This window comes from Temnothorax americanus, unplaced genomic scaffold (genome assembly GCF_048541705.1).
Source record: "Temnothorax americanus isolate GAGA-0224 unplaced genomic scaffold, ASM4854170v1 Scaffold211, whole genome shotgun sequence".
NCBI classification, from domain to species: domain Eukaryota; kingdom Metazoa; phylum Arthropoda; class Insecta; order Hymenoptera; family Formicidae; genus Temnothorax; species Temnothorax americanus.
This window is the reverse complement of record NW_027509351.1, coordinates 53,438-73,588: the sequence shown is the minus strand read 5'-3', so window position 1 is coordinate 73,588 and position 20,151 is coordinate 53,438. Positions and strand designations below refer to the sequence as shown.

Genomic DNA, 20,151 nt, shown 5'->3' with positions numbered 1-20,151 from the left:
TAAGGCCGGTTTTCACACGCAATGATTGGTGGCGCCAGGCCATTCGTATGTATTTGACCGGAAATGAATGTCCGGGAAAGAATCTACCATATGAAATCGTTTGTATTTCGTATGAAGACTTTTGAAGTGCAATTGAAAAGGTTTGTGAGTCATTCGTTTAATTGTAATTAATTAATTATTATTACACCATGCATTTAGCCGAAATAGATAAATTAATAAAAGTTTTTATACGGAATCGTTTGTATTTTGTATGAAGAGTTATGAAGTGTGATTAAAAAGGTTTGTGAGTCACCCAGATAATTTTAATTAAATATTTATAAACTCGGTAATTAGCCGAAATATAGATTTTTAGTTATTTATGTTAAAAGAAGAAGGCGCTAGTGTTCCCGAAGGTCCGTCTGCAATCAGAATTAATATAAACGTTTTAAAAATTATTTTATAGTGAAATAAATAAATATACAGGCTAATAAGCCTGTAATTATAAGCGATAGTTGCTAATTAAGTTTGTGACTAATATTCTGTCTTGCAGAGGACCTCCGTAACGAGATCAAAGATGTACCAGCTGTGCAGGGTAAAGAGGTTATCTCAAACGCCCTGCCACAGCCCAATTGAGCGACTCAAATGTCATTACCGCTGAGAAGTACTTCTTGCCATTTGAATCAGCATGTCAGAGCTAGTCACTACGGATTGTGGTGACACAGCACTGGACTGCCTGCAGAAGTTAATCGCATAGGTATAGCCGCATCTCACTGGCAATGTGCCTGATTCAACGGAGCCTAACAAGCTGCTGATTATGCGCATTGTCGAGACAATCTGCGGTTGCGGTTGCTTCACCGGTCCACAGACCGATGAGGGTGTGCAGCTGCAGATTATTAAAGCTCTGCTGACTGTAATGACAAGCCAGCGGAGGTGTGGAGGTACACGAGAGTACGGTACTGTTAAACAATTCGTACTGTTTACAACGTTTACTTGGCGTCGCGCAACCTGGTGAATCAAACAACAGCCCGTGCGACTCTCACGCAGATGATCAACGTGATCTTCGCGCGAATGGAGACTCAGGCGGAGGAAGAGATCGTGAGGCTTGATGGGGAACATCAGCAGGAGGGTTCTGTCATAGCGAACGGCGAAACTGAAGCCAAGGTTAGTCCAGAGAATGCTCCTAGTAATGATAACATTGATTCTCAAACAATTGTCAAGAGTATTCTTGATGATGTAGCAAATCCGTGGTGCCATTGGAAGAGGAAGTCAGTTTGGAGAATGGTAGTCCGGAGAACAACGGTGACAAGGCAGCCGCTGAGAATGACAACATGGTAACTGCAAAATTCACCCATGTGCTGCAAAATGATGCAGTCCTGGTGTTTCGCGCTCTCTGCAAGCTCTCTATGAAACCGCTGCCGAACGGCACTCCCGATCCAATATCGCACAAGCTCCGTTCCAAGATCTTGTCGCTTCAGTTACTTCTGGGAATCTTGCAGAATGCCGGTCCAATATTGCGCTCTAACGAGATGTTTGTTATCGCCATTAAACAGTACTTGTGTGTCGTGCTGTCGAAGAATGGCGTGTCTTTGGTGCCGGAAGTGTTCGAGCTGTCGTTAGCGCTGTTCCTGGCGCTGCTCGCCCGTTTCAAGATGCACCTCAAGATGCAGATTGAGGTGTTCTTTAAGGAGATCTTTATGAACATCCTCGAGACCTGTAGCAGCTCTTTTGAGCACAAGTGGATGGTCATACATGCGCTTACGAGGATCTGTGCGGATGCCCAGAGCGTCGTCGACATCTACGTCTATAACAAAGCCTGTATTTTATTCGATGTATAATTATTAGTATTTTATTGTTTTGGCTTCCTCATAGAGGAAGCTTTGTGAGCGAAGGTTTCTACTTGCACACTTAAAAACTATAAGGAAGCAATGTGGAGGTTTCTACTTGGACACTTAAAAACTATAAGAAAGCAATGTGCAGGTTTCTGCTTGCACACCTAAAAACTATGAGAAAACAATGTGCAAATTTCTACTTACACACTTCAAAACTATGAGGAAGCAATGTGCAAGTTTCTACTTGCACACTTGTTTTTATTGTGATAAACTTTATTGCAACTAATATCTGTTATACTAATATCTGTTATTATTATAAAAATAAACTTTGTGAGCGAAGTTTTCTATTTGCAACCACGGACATTTCTAATTTGCCGATCATCGCCTAATTTACTACCAACCTTCCTTAAATGATACTCTATCGATTAAAAAAAAAAAACAGCCCGATATCTCAATATTTACGGAAGTTAGAGCAACCACGAACATTTCTTAAAAAATTCAAAATTTTTTTTAAAAATGAACCTTTTTACCGATCATCGCCTAATTCAATACCAACTTTCCTTGAATGATACTCTATCGATTAAAAAAAAAACAGCCCAATATCTCAATATTTGCGGAAGTTAGAGCAACCACGGACATCAAATCTGTACATACACACATACATACATACATACGGACATTTTTTTTAATGCGATATTTTGACCTTTTACAACAATATGAACATATTGGCATAAAAAACTCCAAAACCGATCTCTTCTTTGGTTTCTTCTACCCCTATTTCATATATAATTAATTTAAATTTGGATGACTAGGTAGATCCAACTTTATACGCAAACAAAAATCCGTAAACGATTTCACGAAAACAAAGCTTCCTCTATGAGGAAGCAAAAGAAATAATATCTCTTTAAATTAGAGCGCCAATTACAGAGAGAACATGTATATTGCCTCAAAAAATAATTGTTGCACTACTTTGAAAAATCTTTACATTGTGTCAATTAGAAAAGAATGTATAATAACAATTTTATAAGATTAAAAAATTTTATTTAAATTTAACAAGGGAATACAAGATATTTAAATACAAAGTTATTTACATGTGTATTTTTTAATGGCCACAAAGAATTACAGAGGTAACAGTACAAAATAAAAATATTTTATTAAAATACATAAATTTTTCTTGTAAAAAAACTTGGCGCTGCTAGACCTCGAAATTTTAAATAAATAAATAAACTTATTCTATACTTAATTATAAGCCGCATTATCCGCCGTCCGCGTAGTCACGCACACCCATATCACTCACTCCCACATCCACGCTGATAATCATTTAATATTACTCCCATTGCATTCTTTTCTGAATTATTTTTATTTATTGTTGTCCTTATTTATTTAAAAGGTCTATCAGCGCCAAGTTTTTTTACAAGAAAAATTTATGTATTTTAATAAAATATTTTTATTTTGTACTGTTACCTCTGTAATTCTTTGTGGCCATTAAAAAATACACATGTAAATAACTTTGTATTTAAATATCTTGTATTCCCTTGTTAAATTTAAATAAAATTTTTTAACCTTATAAAATTGTTATTATACATTCTTTTCTAATTGACACAATGTAAAGATTTTTCAAAGTAGTGCAACAATTATTTTTTGAGGCAATATACATGTTCTCTCTGTAATTGGCGCTCTAATTTAAAGAGATATCATTTCTTTTTTGTAATTGTAATAGATCACTTGAAGCGCGACTGTTCTTTTTGATAAGGTAACATAATTTTGTGACGTGTATCACTTGGGTTATAATTTTTCGGAAATAAAGATACTACTGCTTAGATTTTTTCGAGATTTTTTGAGATATAAAGATCTAAAACTTGTTACTTAGGTTTTTTCGAGGTATAATACTACCACTTTCTTTTTTTTTTTTTAGGTAATTAATCACTACTACTAAAGCTTACTAAAAAAAATAAAACAAATAAAAATTCAAATTGGTAATTGTGTCAAAAATTCCAAATATAAAAAAAACTAAATAAAAAAATTATTATACAAAGCAGCAAAAATCTATTTGTTGCTCGTGTAAAACATCTCGTGTAAATACTGCACGTAAATATCGGAAAAATCGAAAATAAAAACGACCCATTTCACATCTGCGCTGAGTGCCTTAAATAACTAATGGAAATCACAATTGGTTTGATCATTAATAGACAAGCTATATCATAACTTTATATATATTACAACCGACAAAAAATATCATATGTAACAGGTAACACTGGAAAAAAATTTATTATTTTGTTTCCTTAAGAGTTGTTTCTTTTGCAAGAGTGCTCTTTTTCTTCCCAGTGTCAAACCCTTTCTCTTGCTTCCGCCAGGGGGCATTTCGCAACCAGGACATCACAGAGTCTTTGGCATCTGAGAGATCACTTTCAGCAAGTTACATTTGTATATATCACACCTAAAAATATATAATATATAAAATATAATTATATATTTTCCGCTAATAAATACCAACACAGCTTACAGACTATATCCATTTAGTCCTTAAGGGGATCCTGCAGTGATAGACGAACTTTCTCGATGTCGATAATGTCAACCTTTCTAATTTTATTTTGCCTATATCTGTCTTTGTCTAACGAAATAAAATCTCAGACATCTGTCCTTTTTTCGATTGCTCGCCATCTCTCGCAAGATCCAACAACTACTGTTGCTGCTCTTCTTGTCATTCTGCATCCGTATTTGCATTACTAAAATAATTTTTCAATGGATCTTTTTTTGTACGTTATTGAATCTTACTTCTACTTGCACGATATTATTCCTACATGTTTTTCCAAGGGCAGATGATAAACATTATGTATGTATAAACTGCAGAATTTTTGTTTTAAGCAAATATTGTCGTCAGGTGACAGATGCGTATGTGCCCAAATAAGTAATATTTTTAATTTTTTGGTGTTTTTGATATAAAATCGCGTTTGTTACCCTAGATTTTTGTGCGTACTTTAATTCTGTAAAAGTATTTTGCAATTCTATAAAGCCAATTAAAAGATCCATCAAAAAACGATAATGTCGGTAAATCATACGGCTGCAGGATCCCCTTAATAACACAATTTAGAAAGGCAATGATCAAATCAAGTTGATATATTTACATCAAAGAATACGCACTAACTTAATATTTGAAGACGTGAATTATTCAACGTATATATATTAAATTCCCATAGTTACACCTATATTGTATATAAACAGTGGATGAAAATTGTAGAGATACTTTATTTTTCCATACTAATAAAAAATGTCACTATTCAAATATCCAATAATCTTCAAGAGCCTTCAAATGCATACCTTGAACTACCTCCCAAAAATGCAGATTTTGAAAGCCCTTTTTTCCACCTCCGTCAGTACCCTTAAAATTATAGGAACAGGCCAGCGTATTAGATATCAACTTTGTCATAACTTGAGCAGCTGCTTTCCCTTCAATTTTATTCAAGGAAAATGAAGCCAAGTACTGAACCTAAAAATAAAACAATTAATCACATATACAGTTCGCTGACATAGGGATATAAAATAGTACAAGTAGAATGTTAAGCATGTATAGAACAAATATAACAAAATCAGAAAGTCATCATTTTCGGATATGTTTGGCTAGGACTCCATATTACACGTGAAAAATCAATATAAAACATCCTTAAACTTACCATTGCTGACAAATTGGAGTCGTCCTCCAAAAATCTCTCCATAGCTTTCAGATCATCCTCTGTGTAAACAGGAAGAGCCGGGAGATCTGATGGACGAATAATTCTCTTCTCAGCTGGAAGAAAAGACCAGTTGAGTCGCGTCTGATTCATAATTGTGACATTAACTTTACTGCTCAGTTCTTCCACTCGCACAAGTGTAGTTTTGCATATTATAGCATTTGCAAACCATGGTTCAGTAAATTAAACAAAGAACATGACAGAAAAAATTACTCAACATCAGTAAACAAATATCAGCTCTCAATTACCGCCCTCATGCAGTATGCTGCTATATAGTCATAATCCAAAGAAGTGCTGGAAGAAACCTTAAGAGTTTTACTGATTTTATGCATGTCAACAATATCATTATCATGAGTTTTAAGAGCCGGCCTATCAAGAACTTTGGGAGTTTGTAATAAACAAGTGCTATCTCTGAAGTAGACAATTTGCATATCTGAGCATTTGATTTGCGCATAAACCAATAACCACTTGAATGCAGACTCAAACTGCTCGGCGGTCGGGTTGTTGTTGTGTCCACCGCGATCGATCTAATAGCTGAGAAGAAGAGCTCGACGTGATCTTGAGAGAGTTTGTATGTCAGCAAATACTCTAAGAGTGCAGTTTCTGACGTTGACCATTTATCGAATGTAGCAACAACATTTTATAAGGCCCTCATATGATACCAAAGAAACCCATTCTTCGTTTTGACTCAAAAATCGGTTTATTACCATCTTTAAGTGTACTGATGAAAGTCTTGTATAACTGAATATCTGATCGTATTTTAGCTACGTTGTTTCTATTTATGCATTGTTTACTGGAAACTTTAGCCACTTTTTGTCGAGAATTCAGGAGACAAAACAATTATTCATAATAAGACAAAAATTTTATGTGGCTTCAGATCCAACAAATTCGGGATGTTTTATATCACATCTAAGAAAATAGAGCGCGTGAGCTGTACTCGCGCTGAATGTCTGTGTTGCTAATTTAACTTTCATCTTTTTCTGGGCCCAGTTTAAATGACGTTTTCTAATTTTTGTGGCTGCATGTAGTCCGTACTTTTCTTACAAGGGCCTGAAAACATTTCCATTCTATAGCATTTCCTTCACTATCGTACTGAACTTTTCTTGTAGCTAACGCATTCCGAACTAGTTTAATGCATCAATTATTACAAAAATAGGCTCTTTGGTAATAGGATGCGGAAAATGCATGCTCGCTTTTTCTGTAAAATTAAATTCTGCACCTAGCTTCTTAGCCATCTTTACATTACTCTGTGCTCCATCGAATGTCAGTGAAACTACGTTGATTCCAATATCATCCAAACTCGTTAAACATTGTGATACAAGCCGTGCTCTTTCTTCTCCATTTAAACTATTAATAAAATAATAGCCCATAGGAATTTTTCAATGCTCATTTAAACAAACAACCATCACTATCATGGCTTGGGTTGCCATTACAGTTCTTTTTTTTTATCGCTACTATCATTAGCATCGCTAACAAAACCGGTATATTTTGTTCTATTCCATCGTAAGTGCTTTCTAATGGCCATATCATCAACTGTAACACTACATAATAAACTTTTTTCTTTTTCTGAGCTATAGTAGCAGCTTTTCTTCAAGTAACTTGCAATGCTAGTTTAGATATTTCTAGTCTACTATCAACAGACGTAAACCATTTTCGAACAGTGGAAGAATGAGGTAGAAAAAGAGAAAATACTTTTCGTATATATGCATAAGCCTTTGGTGACAAAAATAGAAGAGTTGATGCAAAGGTTTGTAGTTGTAATGGGAATTCTAAAATTTTTTTTACTTTGAAATGATTTGTTTAAACAAGGCCTCAGCTACGGGATCCATCGTAGACTAAAAAAAAAGGAAATAAATAATATATAATAAATTAATTTCTAAGTAAATAAAAAATGCAGTAAAATTGATCTATGCTATGTCGCACCAAGATTTAACCAAAGCCGACATTGCAGATTCCTCCTTTCATAAATATAGAGTCCAATGCAAATAATCGCAGTATAAAAAAATTTTTAATAAAATGAAATAAAATTTAATATTAGTATTTTAAATAAAATTACAATTGCTGTATGTATAATTACGACATAAGCAAAGATTTATTAAATTCGATGATTAATTTACTAATTTATTTGCTGTGTTTATATTTAAGAAAAATGAAAATAATAAACTTACAATATCTACATTTACAAAATCTAATCTAATCTAATCTAATAATTAATTACAATAATTGAAAATCGACGAATATGTGACGCACAGTTCACATGAGCAGGAGATTGTAAAATTCAATAATTATTATTAGGCACCAATAAGATCTGCCGCAGATTACTGCAAGACCGACATTGATTATTCTCATATTTATATCTCATATTTATATAATGAATGTACTAATTTATTCATTGCGTTCATTAACAGCATTCTCTATATCACTTACGTGTAAGAGTTTTAATTCATCTGGCCATTATTAAATTCTTCTTAAATAAATGTTTTGTCAACAATTTTTCAAGCTTGAAACCTTCTGTTTCAACCGTCGAACTTTACGCTGTAAGCACTCAATCTTTTTTTCTTTATTTAATAGCTCTTGTTTTGCAGCGTTCCACAAAGCTTTTCCTCGCATTGATGACTCGGAAAGTTCTTCCCATGTAAGATCAGTTAGTCGAATCTTTTTTGCAGCAATAACTTCAGTCAGTGGTGGTTCTTGTTTCCGCCTATAAAATATTATACATACATATTTACAAAATCATATATTATTTAAGGATGTATCGCTGGTACAATCTTAGACAAAAGTTGCATAAAATTTGAAATACTTGAATATCTACGTTTAACGCATAGTAAATTTAGATGTAAGATACTCAAATAATAGTAGGAGTCTTATTTTTACTCTTAGAAAGGTATTTTTTACTTTACAAATGTTTTTTCCAGTATTATTTGCAATTTTTGTAATTTATGAGCCTAAACTTTTGGCAGTAAAAATGCCCTGATTTCAACTTTATAATGTCAAATTATTTCAAAACGAAAGACATTATTCAGCAGTGTTGATAAACAAATGTGACTTTAATAATGTCAAAAAAGATAAATATGTATCATATAAACAATAATTTTGAATATTATTTATTATAAACATTGTTATGCGACTCTCTATGACTCGATTCATGTAGGTTGGCAGCCTTGCACAGTAGTGCGAGACTTGATGCGAGCTGCGAGGTTATGTCTGTTCGTTTACATTTTTACAATGTCAAACACGAAAAGTTATCGGTGGAAAGGTAAAATAGTGACACAAGCAGTTTATGAAAAAAGACTCGCTCAACGAAAAGCTATACGTGTAGCGACAGCCACAGCCATAGATTATGCTTCGCTTGCCCAGCTGATTGCCGCGCTTTCACGAGCCATCGAGATACATTTGTGCCGACACAGCACAATTATCTCAAGTTATAATTTATTTCTTTAAAACGGTGTAGTGTGAAGACAATTGAAATTTGGCAGATATTTTCCTCTATTCGTATACTATAATACATGTACAAAAAATTCAAAATATTGGTAGCGCTCCTTTAACATTTCTTTAGCTGTTTTATCCGTCAAAATCGTCTCTTCCCATAAGAATTAATACGTGTAAAATCAGTGAAAATTAAAATCGTTATATCTCAGCAAGCGTTTAGTGGATTCGTTTCTACTTTTCTTGTAGCACATCAGGAAGACTAAAAGAACATTCTTACAAATTTTTATCTACTTGGTAGCGCTTTGAAAATAGGTGCAATACATCCTTAACTCTAATACTACATAAACAAAAATATTCAAAACTTAAAATAAAATACATAATATACTTACTTATTTGATGTGGCCAACTCTTCAATACTTGATCGCAATGCTGGTTCATTGGTTGGGATATTACTGGTTTGTATAGAAGAAAATTCTGTCATGTTCGGAATATTTATTGGAGCACTTATACCAAAATTTATAGTTGGTTTAGTCCCTGGTTTCAGAAACCTTTTTCCATTGACTAGCCCATAACGAAAACATTCAGTGTCAAAATGTCTCGAACAAATGGTTGTTGCTTTTCCTATGACTTCTTCCGATTTTCCGATAATATCTAGCCATTGTTGTCGAGCGATAGAGTTTGACGGAAATCTACAATCACAAAATAACCCAAAATTCACAAAAGTGTCACATGCGTGATACATAACCAAATCTAATAATTGTTTAATCTAATAATATTTGTAGTTACAAACTATTATTATATACTCACCGATGAAACGACAAATCTTGCAATTTGTCTGATCTCTTTTTGCAGATGAAACACGTGAACACCATACTTAAAGAATGTTTTTTTTTTTTTCAGAATTAATGTATGACGTCAATTGACGATAAACACACACTTTATAAAACGAAGAAATAGGTTCATCATCTTTGCAATACGTTTCTTACATCCTCTAGGTAGGGATAAAAGCGACCAATAGAAGCATTAGAAAAAGAGAGCAATTGCCTCTAACCTCGTTCCCTCTTTGTCTAATTCTCCGGACACTTTTTGTAGTGATCGCGCAGTCCATATACTTATGTTGTGAGTGTTGTGACACATATGTCTATGTCTGATATGTCACATATGATGGGTGCTCTTCGTGGTGGCTCCATCTTGTCTGCGTAAAACGAGTCGTGGGTCGTGGGAGAGTTCCTTATCCATTTCGGTGGGAAGATTCGAAAACAAGATAATGTAGGAAAATTCAGCGAATAATTCGAACGTCAGTTCGATTTGAGGAGTGCGTAACACAGTGAGTCCATTGCGTGATGAATTATTTAAGAAAACAAAACGCGAGCACAGAAATTAGTTAAGTGACGTCTAAAAAAAATTTAATTTGAATGTTAATAACTATGACGGATTAGTGAGCTATTTTAATGGAAATTGTTTACGTCAATAAGTTACTTATCTCCCGTTTGTTCTCAAGTTCCCAAATGTATATCGCGCATCCATCGCAACATATCTTTTGGTGAACACGTGTGCTTATATAACCTCTAATACCCTAATCTCTCTCTTACTACGTTTACGCGAGCGTTACTTCTGTAGTAACTTACGATAATTCCTTCGCGTAAACGGGATTTTGTAGTAACTTACGATAATTTATTCCGCGTAAACGGGTGAATTATCATAAGTTACTACAGAAGTAACGCTCGCGTAAACGTAGTATCTATTGTTCAAGTCACACCGATTTCGCGTATTCACGGGTCCCGGGTATTCTCGCGATGCTTCTGAAGCCCATCTCTCTTTTTCTCATATCTTATCATATTTCAATCCGGTATGCGATAACTTCACCTGATCAAGTTGATCCCCAGTGCGAGTTTATGTCGTGTTCCAAGTCGTTAGGAGTATGATAATTTGTTTTATTTGAAAATGGATTTTTTTCTTTGGACGTAGTTACATCTATTCGCGCGATTATCCCATCGTCGGAATTAGATGTTTACTTCAAGTTTATCGATAAGTGAGAAGCGTGGAATATTTTGATCTATCTATCAGGCTAGCTCATCGTAAGGTGCAGTTAAAATAAGAGTAATGTGAGTAGGATGCTGCTTGTTTGCTGCTTATGTTTGTGCAGTTTGTTATCTTCGTTCCGTTATCAGAGCTATCCAATAGCATAAATTCTTGTGCAATTAATTGTTAATTATGGTCAATGTGTTATTCTTTTTTGGTTAAGAGAATTGAATACTGTAAAGTTCAGTTTTTATAGTCAGTATGTTATTTTCCTTCAATTAAAAGACTTAAATACTTGTAAAATTCAGTTTTTATACATTGAACATTGAACAATAATATATAATAAACCTATTATATATACTAATTTAACTAAATTTGGATTATTAGTATATTAGATAGTTGTTTATAAATATATATAAAATATAAAATTATGTATATTTATATTTTATATATAATTTGATTAGTAATTCATATTTAAATTATAAAAAAAGACAGAGTTTACAGTAATGCACTTGAGTATATAGGATGTAATTTAAAGTAGATTTTTCAAAATGTCATATATATATATATATATATATATATATATATATATAATATCTACATTTAATATATGTGTGATAGTCCTCTTTTGTACATTTTCTGTTATTTGCTTGCTGTTCTTTTATATAATGCTATTATATATTAAGCTTGTGTTTTGCAGGTTGGGTGCTAACAATGAGGAAAACTATTCTCTGGAAGTAGAAGAGACAGAAGAATATGCCATGACTTGTCTGGGAGCGTTAGTATTTGCGGATAAACATTCTCGACAATCATTGACCTCGGATGATTTATCTAAGAACCAAGTTGATTCTTTGTCACTTGCGTACGAAGATCTTTTCACCATACCATATAACATCATACAAGATTACAGTCTTACTATACAACATTTAGATATCAGTAACAACATGTTCAGTAGGTAAGTAAATATCTGACATTAGTGACAGTAAGATTTGTGAAAGAGACAAAGCTATATTTGTAACATGATAATACATTCAGTAAAGTTAAAACGAATTGCTTTGGCATTTCAGAAACTTGCAGTTTTTATCAGAGTTCGACAATTTAAGGTCTGTCAATTTGGATCACAATAAAATAGATGATATCACTGTATTTCCAAACATACCAAACCTCGAGCTTCTTTGGTTGAATCATAACTGTATAAAAAATCTATATCCCTTTATCAAGAATCTCCATAGAAGCGTACCGAACCTTAAATACTTGTCTCTTATGGGAAACGAAGCGGCACCTAGTTACCTTAACGGTGGAGATTTCTGTGATCATATTCGATATAGGTATTAGAAGATATTTCCTTTAATTTCATATTAGATCATAGAAATATAATTTCTCTTATTTGATTATTTGTCGCAATTGCGTTAAACTTCTAAACAGGTTGTACGTGCTATCTTGGTTCCCGCACTTGGTACACTTGGATGACAGAACTGTGACCGAGCAACAACTACTACAAGCTAAGAAACTATTTAGACGATCATTGCTCGAAGACTTTGTTGTAGTACCGGAATGCATTAAGGATCTGCATAATAAAATGGCTGTATGTTCTAAGCCATCAGCATCTGACAAACAAAGAGTACTGAATGGGACAAATTTGATTGTCTGAACAGTATTAAAGCACGGCTCGGAAGAAGTCCTGACAATGCTTTTTCAGCGATGAGATGAAATTATAATATTCTGCATTCCAGAAGAAACATGTGCCAATTACAAAAGCAATACACAAAGGCATTTTGTAGTGTTTTCATACAAAATATAACGTATATAAGCGCATTTAATAGTCACTTCTTATAACAGTTATATCAAAGATGCAGCTATACGAACAAATAACTTATCTTATTTATAGATATACGTACGATGCATATCAATTTTTTATTGTGTTCCGCTTGCGTATTTATGTATATATATACATATATATATATATATATATATATATATATATATATATATATATGGACTCAGGATTTGGCATGAAATTCCCCATTATATAAATATATAATGGGGGAATTTCATGCCAAATCCTGGGTTTGACCCTCGATCTCTCGGATTTGGTCCGCGATTTTTTGTTATTTCAACTTTAAAATACACTCAGATTTTTTTTAGATTTTTTATAAACTTGATTTACTTATAATTTTTAAACTTCTTTAAATATTTGTGTATACATCTACTTGGAGCTGTCATGTATACACAAGTATTTAAGAAAGTTGGGGTACTATTGCAACATCATATTCTTGAGACCAAATCAAGTAAAAAAGTACAGTATAACTTTCCTCTCTGAAAAACAATTATCGAGATATAAGCTAAATATTGTAAAAATTACCAAGTTTTCCTTGAATATCTCAAAAAGTATTAGGCAAATAAAAAAATATTTCAGACAAAAGTTGTTCAAATTTATTGATAGAACAAAGTTATCGAAATTAGAAGTTCAAAAAGATAATATACCATACGAAATTAACCGGAAACCACGTTTTGTATTTGAATGTAAAAGATGAAAAGCAACTGAATTTAGGACATTTTTGTATACAGGACCTGTTGCTTTAAGGGGATGCTAAAGCCGTCCAAATTACCTACAATTACATTTCAAAGATCTCATTTTGAAACGGCTTTACAGATCGCAAAATCCTTTTACAGGAGTAAAGTTTAGGTACTAATAAATAAGGGTGGGATTGTAAAATAATTAGTAATAATTGAAAAAAATGTAAAAATGCCGAACGATGAGATATCTGTACCACATATATCTGTCAAAGGTCTAATTTTGAAACGGCTTCATAGATCGCAAAATCCTTTTACAGGAGTAAAGTTTAGGTACTAATGAAGGGTGGGATTGTAAAATAATTAGTAATGATTGAAAAAAATGTAAAAATGCCTAACGTGATATCTGTACCACATGGGCCCGATTCTCTAACAAGAAACGTATGTGCAAACACTGCTCTAACAGAAAGGCTGCAAATTGATTGGCTATCGCACAGTTTTTAGCCAATAAGCTTGCAGCTTTTCTGTTAGAGCAGAGTTTACGTATATTTTTGTAGATAGAGAATCTAGAGTCCCTTTATAAGAGTCTGGACAGACTTTGGGAGTGCAACAACATGGCGTGAATGTCACGTATATAGGGACTCTACTCTAGACGCCCTAGATGGAAGAAAAACACTATGGCGTCGATGACTACACGTAATCGTTGTATTGTTGTGATATCGTGAGAGAATTCTACAGAGGCTGTGAGAAAGTGTGAGTTTGTCTATATTTTTATTTTGACTTGATAGAGATAAGATAACCAAGACTTTAAAATACCTGAAAAGAATATTTCAATAAAATAAATTATAATGTGTATCGGTTTGGTCTCTTATGTATTTCGTATTTGTCACTCAGAAATGTCTGTGTGTTAAAGGAGAAATGAGACAAATCATTTTTACAAAATCGCTCCAGGAACGTTCCAAACTTCAACTAGCTGTGCTATTTGCTTATTTTATCCTTGTTTTACATCTGATGAGCGATAAATATAGAATGATGCAATAGCGCTAATAGCGCGCTTCCCGAACGCAGCCTATATGAAATATTAAAGTAACAATAGAATGTATTACAATATATTTATTTCTTTTTTCCGACAAGTTCACTCAGTTTATTCAACATTAATAATAAATCAACATTTTCTATATCTCTTTTTAATTCTTGCCAAATGTTTTTTAGTGTGTTTTCTTTTTCTTTTACGTTTCTACGCTCCACTCTCGCCCAGAATTTCGGTTGCTTTAAATAACTGGGTATAGTTTTTTGATGCTCCGTAAGGTACGCTGTAAATAATATTTAATATTGAGAAGTATATGATTATATTCTGCAACAAAATATTTGCATAGGCGTTTACAACGTACATAAAAATTCCACAATTGTCGAATGTTTTTGTAATTGTGCTTTTAGTTCTCGGTTGTGTCTTTCTGAAATGTTATTTGTTCCATGTGTTTCATTAAATATACAGAACGAATTGGGCTTAAAGCCATTGATCCACGTTTCCTTGTAATAAGAGAAAAATGGTTGCAACATCTTGCAATCCTCAAAAATAACATTTTCTATTAGGTGGAAGCCTTCTACTATTAATTCTTCGGGTAAATATGCCAAACATATTAATAATTTTGTTGCCGCCCAACCTAATTCTTTTTCTCTGCCTTTCAAAATTCCGCGTTTATCAGCATTTTGCACCAATGCTTATAATGCGAAACAAGTATGAAAAACATTGGATGCGCATTGTATACACATTAATGTATATGTATATTGTTATTATATTTTTTATTATCTGACTGTAATGGAAAAAGCAGCCAATTACTTTTACGTAGGGAAAAACAATTTTTAATGCCTTGTGTTCGGCTTTCTCAAAATCACATATCGCTGTATCTGGTTCAATTTTTATAATATTTACAATAGTTTTTAAAATGTCTACATAATTTTCAGTTTTTCGTCCTTCCATTATTGCATACACAATTGGAAATGTCTGAAATTTGAAAAAAATTATTTTATTTATAGATTTAGATAATATGTAGAATGCCTTTTGCAATTTAATACATTAATTAAATCATGAACTAGTAAATTATTTGTTTTGCTTACTCTATCATTGTGTCTCATTACAATAATCTATAATTGACAGTTTCAATTGTGGTACTATCGCAAATATACCATCAACATAGATGATAACTTTTTCCGTATTGACATTCATAATTTTTTTTGTTAATGCTTGATCAATAAAAGTAGTAGTTTTCGTATCGTTAATTTTTATGATAAATTCTACAACGAAGGCGTCTGCCGCATCTAGCTTAAGTAATTGCTTCCAGTTATCTTTTTGTAAACAACAATGCAAATTATTCAAATCTTGTGGAATCTGTCCAATACATTTTTTTTATGTCGTTTAATAGTTGTGTTTATAACAGCATTTACTGTCTATTCAGTCTACTTCATTGCTTCTTACTCATTTTTTAAGTATTTTTTTTTTAATCATTCTTGTTGTTTCATACGATGGGGAAGCTTCGATTTCTTTTTTCAGTTCGCCCAATTCAGGTACAGACATTTCATGTCGTTCATGTCTCTCACTTGTAAGAAATTCATTATTTTTTATTGTTAATCGCGCTGTACATTTTACGTCTTTGTTTTTCCGGAAACTGCATTCGTAATATCTGCGAGAAAAATATTCATAATTAAATGCAACAAATACAATATATGTTCCCAATAGTCGTTACAAATTCTCGTAATAGTTTATATGCAGGCGGGAAAAAATATGCCTGCTGTTTTAAGAATGCTTTTGTTTTTCTCCATTGTTGTGTGCAATCTTTCCTAGGCACAAGTGTCAATTAGATTGTGTTTGTTGTTGCTGTATTGTTTAATATGGCAGAAAGGCGAGAATATAATACAGCAAGGCTTCAAATGCCAAAACTGTTACACGAAGGATATAATTACCATTATAACAGCTCCAACGGAGATACGAAGTACGTACAATGGACAGAAAGGTTGTCCGGTTGAGTTTCAAAACGCATCTTTGTATTTGTTGCATTTAATTACGAATATTTTTCTCGCAGATATTACGAATGCAGTTTCCGGAAAAACAAAGACATAAAATGTACAGCGCGATTAACAATAAAAAATAATGAATTTCTTACAAGTGAGAGACATGAACGGCATGAAATGTCTGTACCTGAATTGGGCGAACTGAAAAAAGAAATCGAAGCTTCCCCATCGTATGAAACAACAAGAATGATTAAAAAAGAATACTTAAAAAATGAGTAAGAAGCAATGAAGTAGACTTAATAGACAGTAAATGCTGTTATAAACACAACTATTAAACGACATAAAAAAAATGTATTGGACAGATTCCACAAGATTTGAATAATTTGCATTGTTGTTTACAAAAAGATAACTGGAGGCAATTACTTAAGCTAGATGCGGCAGACGCCTTCGTTGTAGAATTTATCATAAAAAATAACGATACGAAAACTACTACTTTTATTGATCAAGCATTAACAGAAAAAATTATGAATGTCAATACGGAAAAAGATATCATCCATGTTGATGGTACATTTGCGATAGTACCACAATTGAAACTGTCAATTATAAATTATAGTAATGAGACACAATGATAGAGTAAGCAAAACAAATAATTTACTAGTTCATGATTTAATTAATGTATTAAATTGCAAAAGGCATTCTACATATATTATCTAAATCTATAAATAAAATAATTTTTTTCAAATTTCAGACATTTCCAATTGTGTATGCAATAATGGAAGGACGAAAAACTGAAAATTATGTAGACATTTTAAAAACTATTGTAAATATTATAAAAATTGAACCAGATACAGCGATATGTGATTTTGAGAAAGTCGAACACAAGGCATTAAAAATTGTTTTTCCCTACGTAAAAGTAATTGGCTGCTTTTTCCATTACAGTCAGATAATAAAAAATATAATAACAATATACATATACATTAATGTGTATACAATGCGCATCCAATGTTTTTCATACTTGTTTCGCATTATAAGCATTGGTGCAAAATGCTGATAAACGCGGAATTTTGAAAGGCAGAGAAAAAGAATTAGGTTGGGCGGCAACAAAATTATTAATATGTTTGGCATATTTACCCGAAGAATTAATAGTAGAAGGCTTCCACTTAATAGAAAATGTTATTTTTGAGGATTGCAAGATGTTGCAACCATTTTTCTCTTATTACAAGGAAACGTGGATCAATGGCTTTAAGCCCAATTCGTTCTGTATATTCAATGAAACACATGGAACAAATAACATTTCAGAAAGACACAACCGAGAACTAAAAGCACAATTACAAAAACATTCGACAATTGTGGAATTTTTATGTACGTTGTAAACGCCTATGCAAATATTTTGTTGCAGAATATAATCATATACTTCTCAATATTAAATATTATTTACAGCGTACCTTACGGAGCATAAAAAAACTATACACAGTTATTTAAAGCAACCGAAATTCTGGGCGAGAGTGGAGCGTAGAAACGTAAAAGAAAAAGAAAACACACTAAAAAACATTTGGCAAGAATTAGAAAGAGATATAGAAAATGTTGATTTATTATTAATGTTGAATAGACTGAGTGAACTTGTCGGAAAAAAGAAATAAATATATTGTAATACATTCTATTGTTACTTTAATATTTCATATAGGCTGCGTTCGGAAAGCGCGCTATTAGCGCTATTGCATCATTCTATCTTTATCGCTCATCAGATGTAAAACAAGGATAAAATAAGCAAATAGCACAGCTAGTTGAAGTTTGGAACGTTCCTAGAGCGATTTTTTAAAAATGATTTGTCCCATTTCTCCTTTGGCACACAGACATTTCTGAGTGACAAATACGAAATACATAAGAGACCGAACCGATACACCCTGCGGAAGACACCTTTATACTAAAAAAAACCTACCCCCGGACGACTTTAAGCTATGCTAAAAATGATTTGTTCCATTTCTAAAGCAGAAATAATTCCGCAGGGTGTATCGGTTCGGTCTCTTATGTATTTCGTATTTGTCACTCAAAAATGTCTCTGTGCCCAAAGAGAAATGAGACAAATTATTTAAAAGAAATCGCTCCAGGAACGTTCCAAACTTCAATTAGCTGAAGTTAATTGTGTTGAGAGCAATATGGAAGATTCGTATTTATATGGACTCGCGTTAAAATTAATTGGCAGCTTTTAAACAGCATAACATCACATTTCAACGAGTATCGGGACGAAAATGTTTAAAGGTGTGTGATAGACCAAAATAAATCATACACACAGATCTCTGGTCATCTCTGGTTCCACACATTTCTCAGTTGGATGCAACCTGATGGCTTGTTCGCTGTTCAACATCATTCCAATCTAAGTCCTGCGAAAGTGACTGCTTTAGACGGGATTGACGTAGCTCGATACGCGTCTATGTATCTCCTGGAAGATTCTGCATTGCTGGCTGGATTGTTTCTGTTGTGAATTAATCTTACAAGTTTTGGAGAGCATTATATGCCAGAGCTGGAACAAAAAAAATTAATCGAAGGAAAGAATCGATCCAACATAAAAAATTATAGTGCGCTCATACACCCAGAGAGCAAAACATGTTAATTTTGAGCTCATATTGTATTTATGCATCTTCGAAACATATGTAAATAATATACATCGATATGGGTTTAGCTACTTATCTGACATTTGTCTGTTCTTCATTTTGCTCTTTTCCATCCTCCTTTTCATGCTAGCATCATTTCGCACAGGTTTTAAGCTATACATTTGACAATAATGACAAATTTGTTCCAATTTGAAGAACGTCGAAGCTGCAATTAACAGTGAATTGCATTTGATATGTCACTGTGAATTTTATATTGTTTATGTACGTAATATTCTTATAGAAAATAAATACTGATTGTAATACATTGGCCAGTGATTAATTATTATTGCTCATTAATGTTGTTACAAAAATAATAAAATTACAAAGCAACAGTAATTTGTCAATTTATTACAGCACCAGTATTAATTTCTTATTATCTTACTGTATAATTTATCCACACATCTATACATCTTTTTATTTATTTTTATAATACAAATTTTCTCACCTTGTTATTGTACGATTTTTTATTACATTTATTTCAACGACACACATGTAGCCTATCTAAGAAAGGTGTTTATAAAATATTTATTATTATTTCATATACGGCGAGCACGCATATGTCAAAACACGCGCTTATGGTGTCGGCTAACCAACATATTACTACTTATTTAAGGTTACAAATTCACGGAAGATTAATTTGAGTTACCTAGAGATTTTCGTTCGTGCCAACCCTATCCCCTCTCTTTTTATGGAAATTGTCTTGTAACCACCCGTGGCGATAACGGGAGCGAGTTGCGAAGGAAACGGCGAGCCGCGAGTGGTCATGTAATTTGAAGGGCACTCGCCCTCGTATTTGAGTAACGTATCCGGGCCCTCGAGGACGGCGAATATTGTGCTTGTCGGGACGGAAAGATCGTCGGGATCGGCGCGAGGCCGCGGAATCTCCGGGCTCGCGAAGGAATTCGGGATTCGCGTGGCAAGCCGCGAGATCGTCCGCGATACGAGTCTTTATTTAGTGTTCGGGGGCTATCGCCGGCCAGCGTGCAATGG

General features: G+C 33.3%; 4 protein-coding genes across 22 annotated transcripts; 2 read left to right on the top strand and 2 right to left on the bottom strand.

Annotated features, from left to right (window-relative positions):
- The first annotated feature begins 50 nt into the window (after positions 1–50).
- On the top strand, positions 51–2,439 carry LOC143897951 (brefeldin A-inhibited guanine nucleotide-exchange protein 2-like). 4 transcript variants are annotated; one of them, XM_077406956.1, is made up of 2 exons: positions 51–140; positions 530–2,439. In XM_077406956.1, the coding sequence occupies exon 2, from the start codon at positions 1,308–1,310 to the stop codon at positions 1,812–1,814; it is 507 nt and encodes a 168-aa protein (XP_077263082.1). In that variant the 5' UTR covers positions 51–140; positions 530–1,307; the 3' UTR covers positions 1,815–2,439. The 4 variants fall into 4 exon arrangements, with proteins under 4 accessions (XP_077263082.1, XP_077263084.1, XP_077263085.1 ...); XM_077406958.1 differs by lacking the exon at positions 51–140 and adding an exon at positions 283–392; XM_077406959.1 differs by lacking the exon at positions 51–140 and having other exon boundaries at positions 450–1,140; positions 1,217–1,756.
- Positions 2,440–4,005: 1,566 nt separating this feature from the next.
- On the bottom strand, positions 4,006–5,764 carry LOC143897952 (uncharacterized). Of its 3 annotated transcripts, XR_013257048.1 has the most exons (4): positions 5,480–5,764; positions 5,127–5,295; positions 4,312–4,534; positions 4,006–4,245 (listed from the first exon to the last, which is right to left on the bottom strand). XR_013257048.1 is itself a non-coding variant. In XM_077406960.1 (3 exons), exons 1-3 carry the CDS (start codon positions 5,627–5,629, stop codon positions 4,217–4,219), a joined length of 348 nt encoding a protein of 115 aa, XP_077263086.1. In that variant the 5' UTR covers positions 5,630–5,764; the 3' UTR covers positions 4,006–4,216. The 3 variants fall into 3 exon arrangements, 2 of the variants coding, with proteins under 2 accessions (XP_077263086.1, XP_077263087.1); XM_077406960.1 differs by lacking the exon at positions 4,312–4,534; XM_077406961.1 differs by lacking the exons at positions 4,006–4,245; positions 4,312–4,534 and adding an exon at positions 4,542–5,011.
- Positions 5,478–10,081, bottom strand: LOC143897950 (THAP domain-containing protein 2-like). 5 transcript variants are annotated; one of them, XR_013257046.1, is made up of 5 exons: positions 9,773–10,075; positions 9,355–9,654; positions 7,964–8,237; positions 7,322–7,371; positions 5,478–5,592 (listed from the first exon to the last, which is right to left on the bottom strand). XR_013257046.1 is itself a non-coding variant. In XM_077406953.1 (3 exons), the coding sequence occupies exons 1-3, from the start codon at positions 9,835–9,837 to the stop codon at positions 8,021–8,023; spliced, it is 582 nt and encodes a 193-aa protein (XP_077263079.1). In that variant the 5' UTR covers positions 9,838–10,075; the 3' UTR covers positions 7,310–8,020. The 5 variants fall into 5 exon arrangements, 2 of the variants coding, with proteins under 2 accessions (XP_077263079.1, XP_077263080.1); XR_013257047.1 differs by lacking the exon at positions 7,322–7,371; XR_013257045.1 differs by lacking the exon at positions 5,478–5,592 and having other exon boundaries at positions 6,896–7,371.
- LOC143897948 (leucine-rich melanocyte differentiation-associated protein) lies at positions 8,722–19,202 on the top strand. Of its 10 annotated transcripts, none has more exons than XM_077406945.1 (6): positions 8,722–8,792; positions 11,688–11,942; positions 12,055–12,315; positions 12,413–14,254; positions 18,517–18,769; positions 18,839–19,202. In XM_077406945.1, the coding sequence occupies exons 1-4, from the start codon at positions 8,737–8,739 to the stop codon at positions 12,636–12,638; spliced, it is 798 nt and encodes a 265-aa protein (XP_077263071.1). In that variant the 5' UTR covers positions 8,722–8,736; the 3' UTR covers positions 12,639–14,254; positions 18,517–18,769; positions 18,839–19,202. The 10 variants fall into 10 exon arrangements, with proteins under 10 accessions (XP_077263071.1, XP_077263072.1, XP_077263070.1 ...); XM_077406947.1 differs by lacking the exon at positions 8,722–8,792 and adding exons at positions 10,103–10,292; positions 10,934–11,070 and having other exon boundaries at positions 18,517–19,202; XM_077406949.1 differs by lacking the exon at positions 8,722–8,792 and adding exons at positions 10,103–10,348; positions 10,934–11,070 and having other exon boundaries at positions 18,517–19,202.
- Positions 19,203–20,151: the final 949 nt, after the last annotated feature.

Coding starts and splice junctions, on each gene's coding strand:
- LOC143897951 (XM_077406956.1), top strand. CDS start 1,308: ATGGTAACTGCAAAATTCACCCATGTGCTGCAAAATGATGCAGTCCTG.
- LOC143897952 (XM_077406960.1), bottom strand. CDS start 5,629: ATGAATCAGACGCGACTCAACTGGTCTTTTCTTCCAGCTGAGAAGAGA. Junction 5,296..5,479: donor ACTCCAATTTGTCAGCAATG/GTAAGTTTAAGG, acceptor TTTTATTTTTAG/GTTCAGTACTTGGCTTCATT. Junction 4,246..5,126: donor TTTTTGGGAGGTAGTTCAAG/GTATGCATTTGA, acceptor ATATATTTTTAG/GTGTGATATATACAAATGTA.
- LOC143897948 (XM_077406946.1), top strand. CDS start 8,737: ATGTCTGTTCGTTTACATTTTTACAATGTCAAACACGAAAAGTTATCG. Junction 8,793..11,687: donor GAAAAGTTATCGGTGGAAAG/GTAAAATAGTGA, acceptor TGTGTTTTGCAG/GTTGGGTGCTAACAATGAGG. Junction 11,943..12,054: donor AGTAACAACATGTTCAGTAG/GTAAGTAAATAT, acceptor TTGGCATTTCAG/AAACTTGCAGTTTTTATCAG.
- LOC143897950 (XM_077406953.1), bottom strand. CDS start 9,837: ATGGTGTTCACGTGTTTCATCTGCAAAAAGAGATCAGACAAATTGCAA. Junction 9,655..9,772: donor CAAGATTTGTCGTTTCATCG/GTGAGTATATAA, acceptor TTGTGATTGTAG/ATTTCCGTCAAACTCTATCG. Junction 8,238..9,354: donor GAGTTGGCCACATCAAATAA/GTAAGTATATTA, acceptor AATATTTTATAG/GCGGAAACAAGAACCACCAC.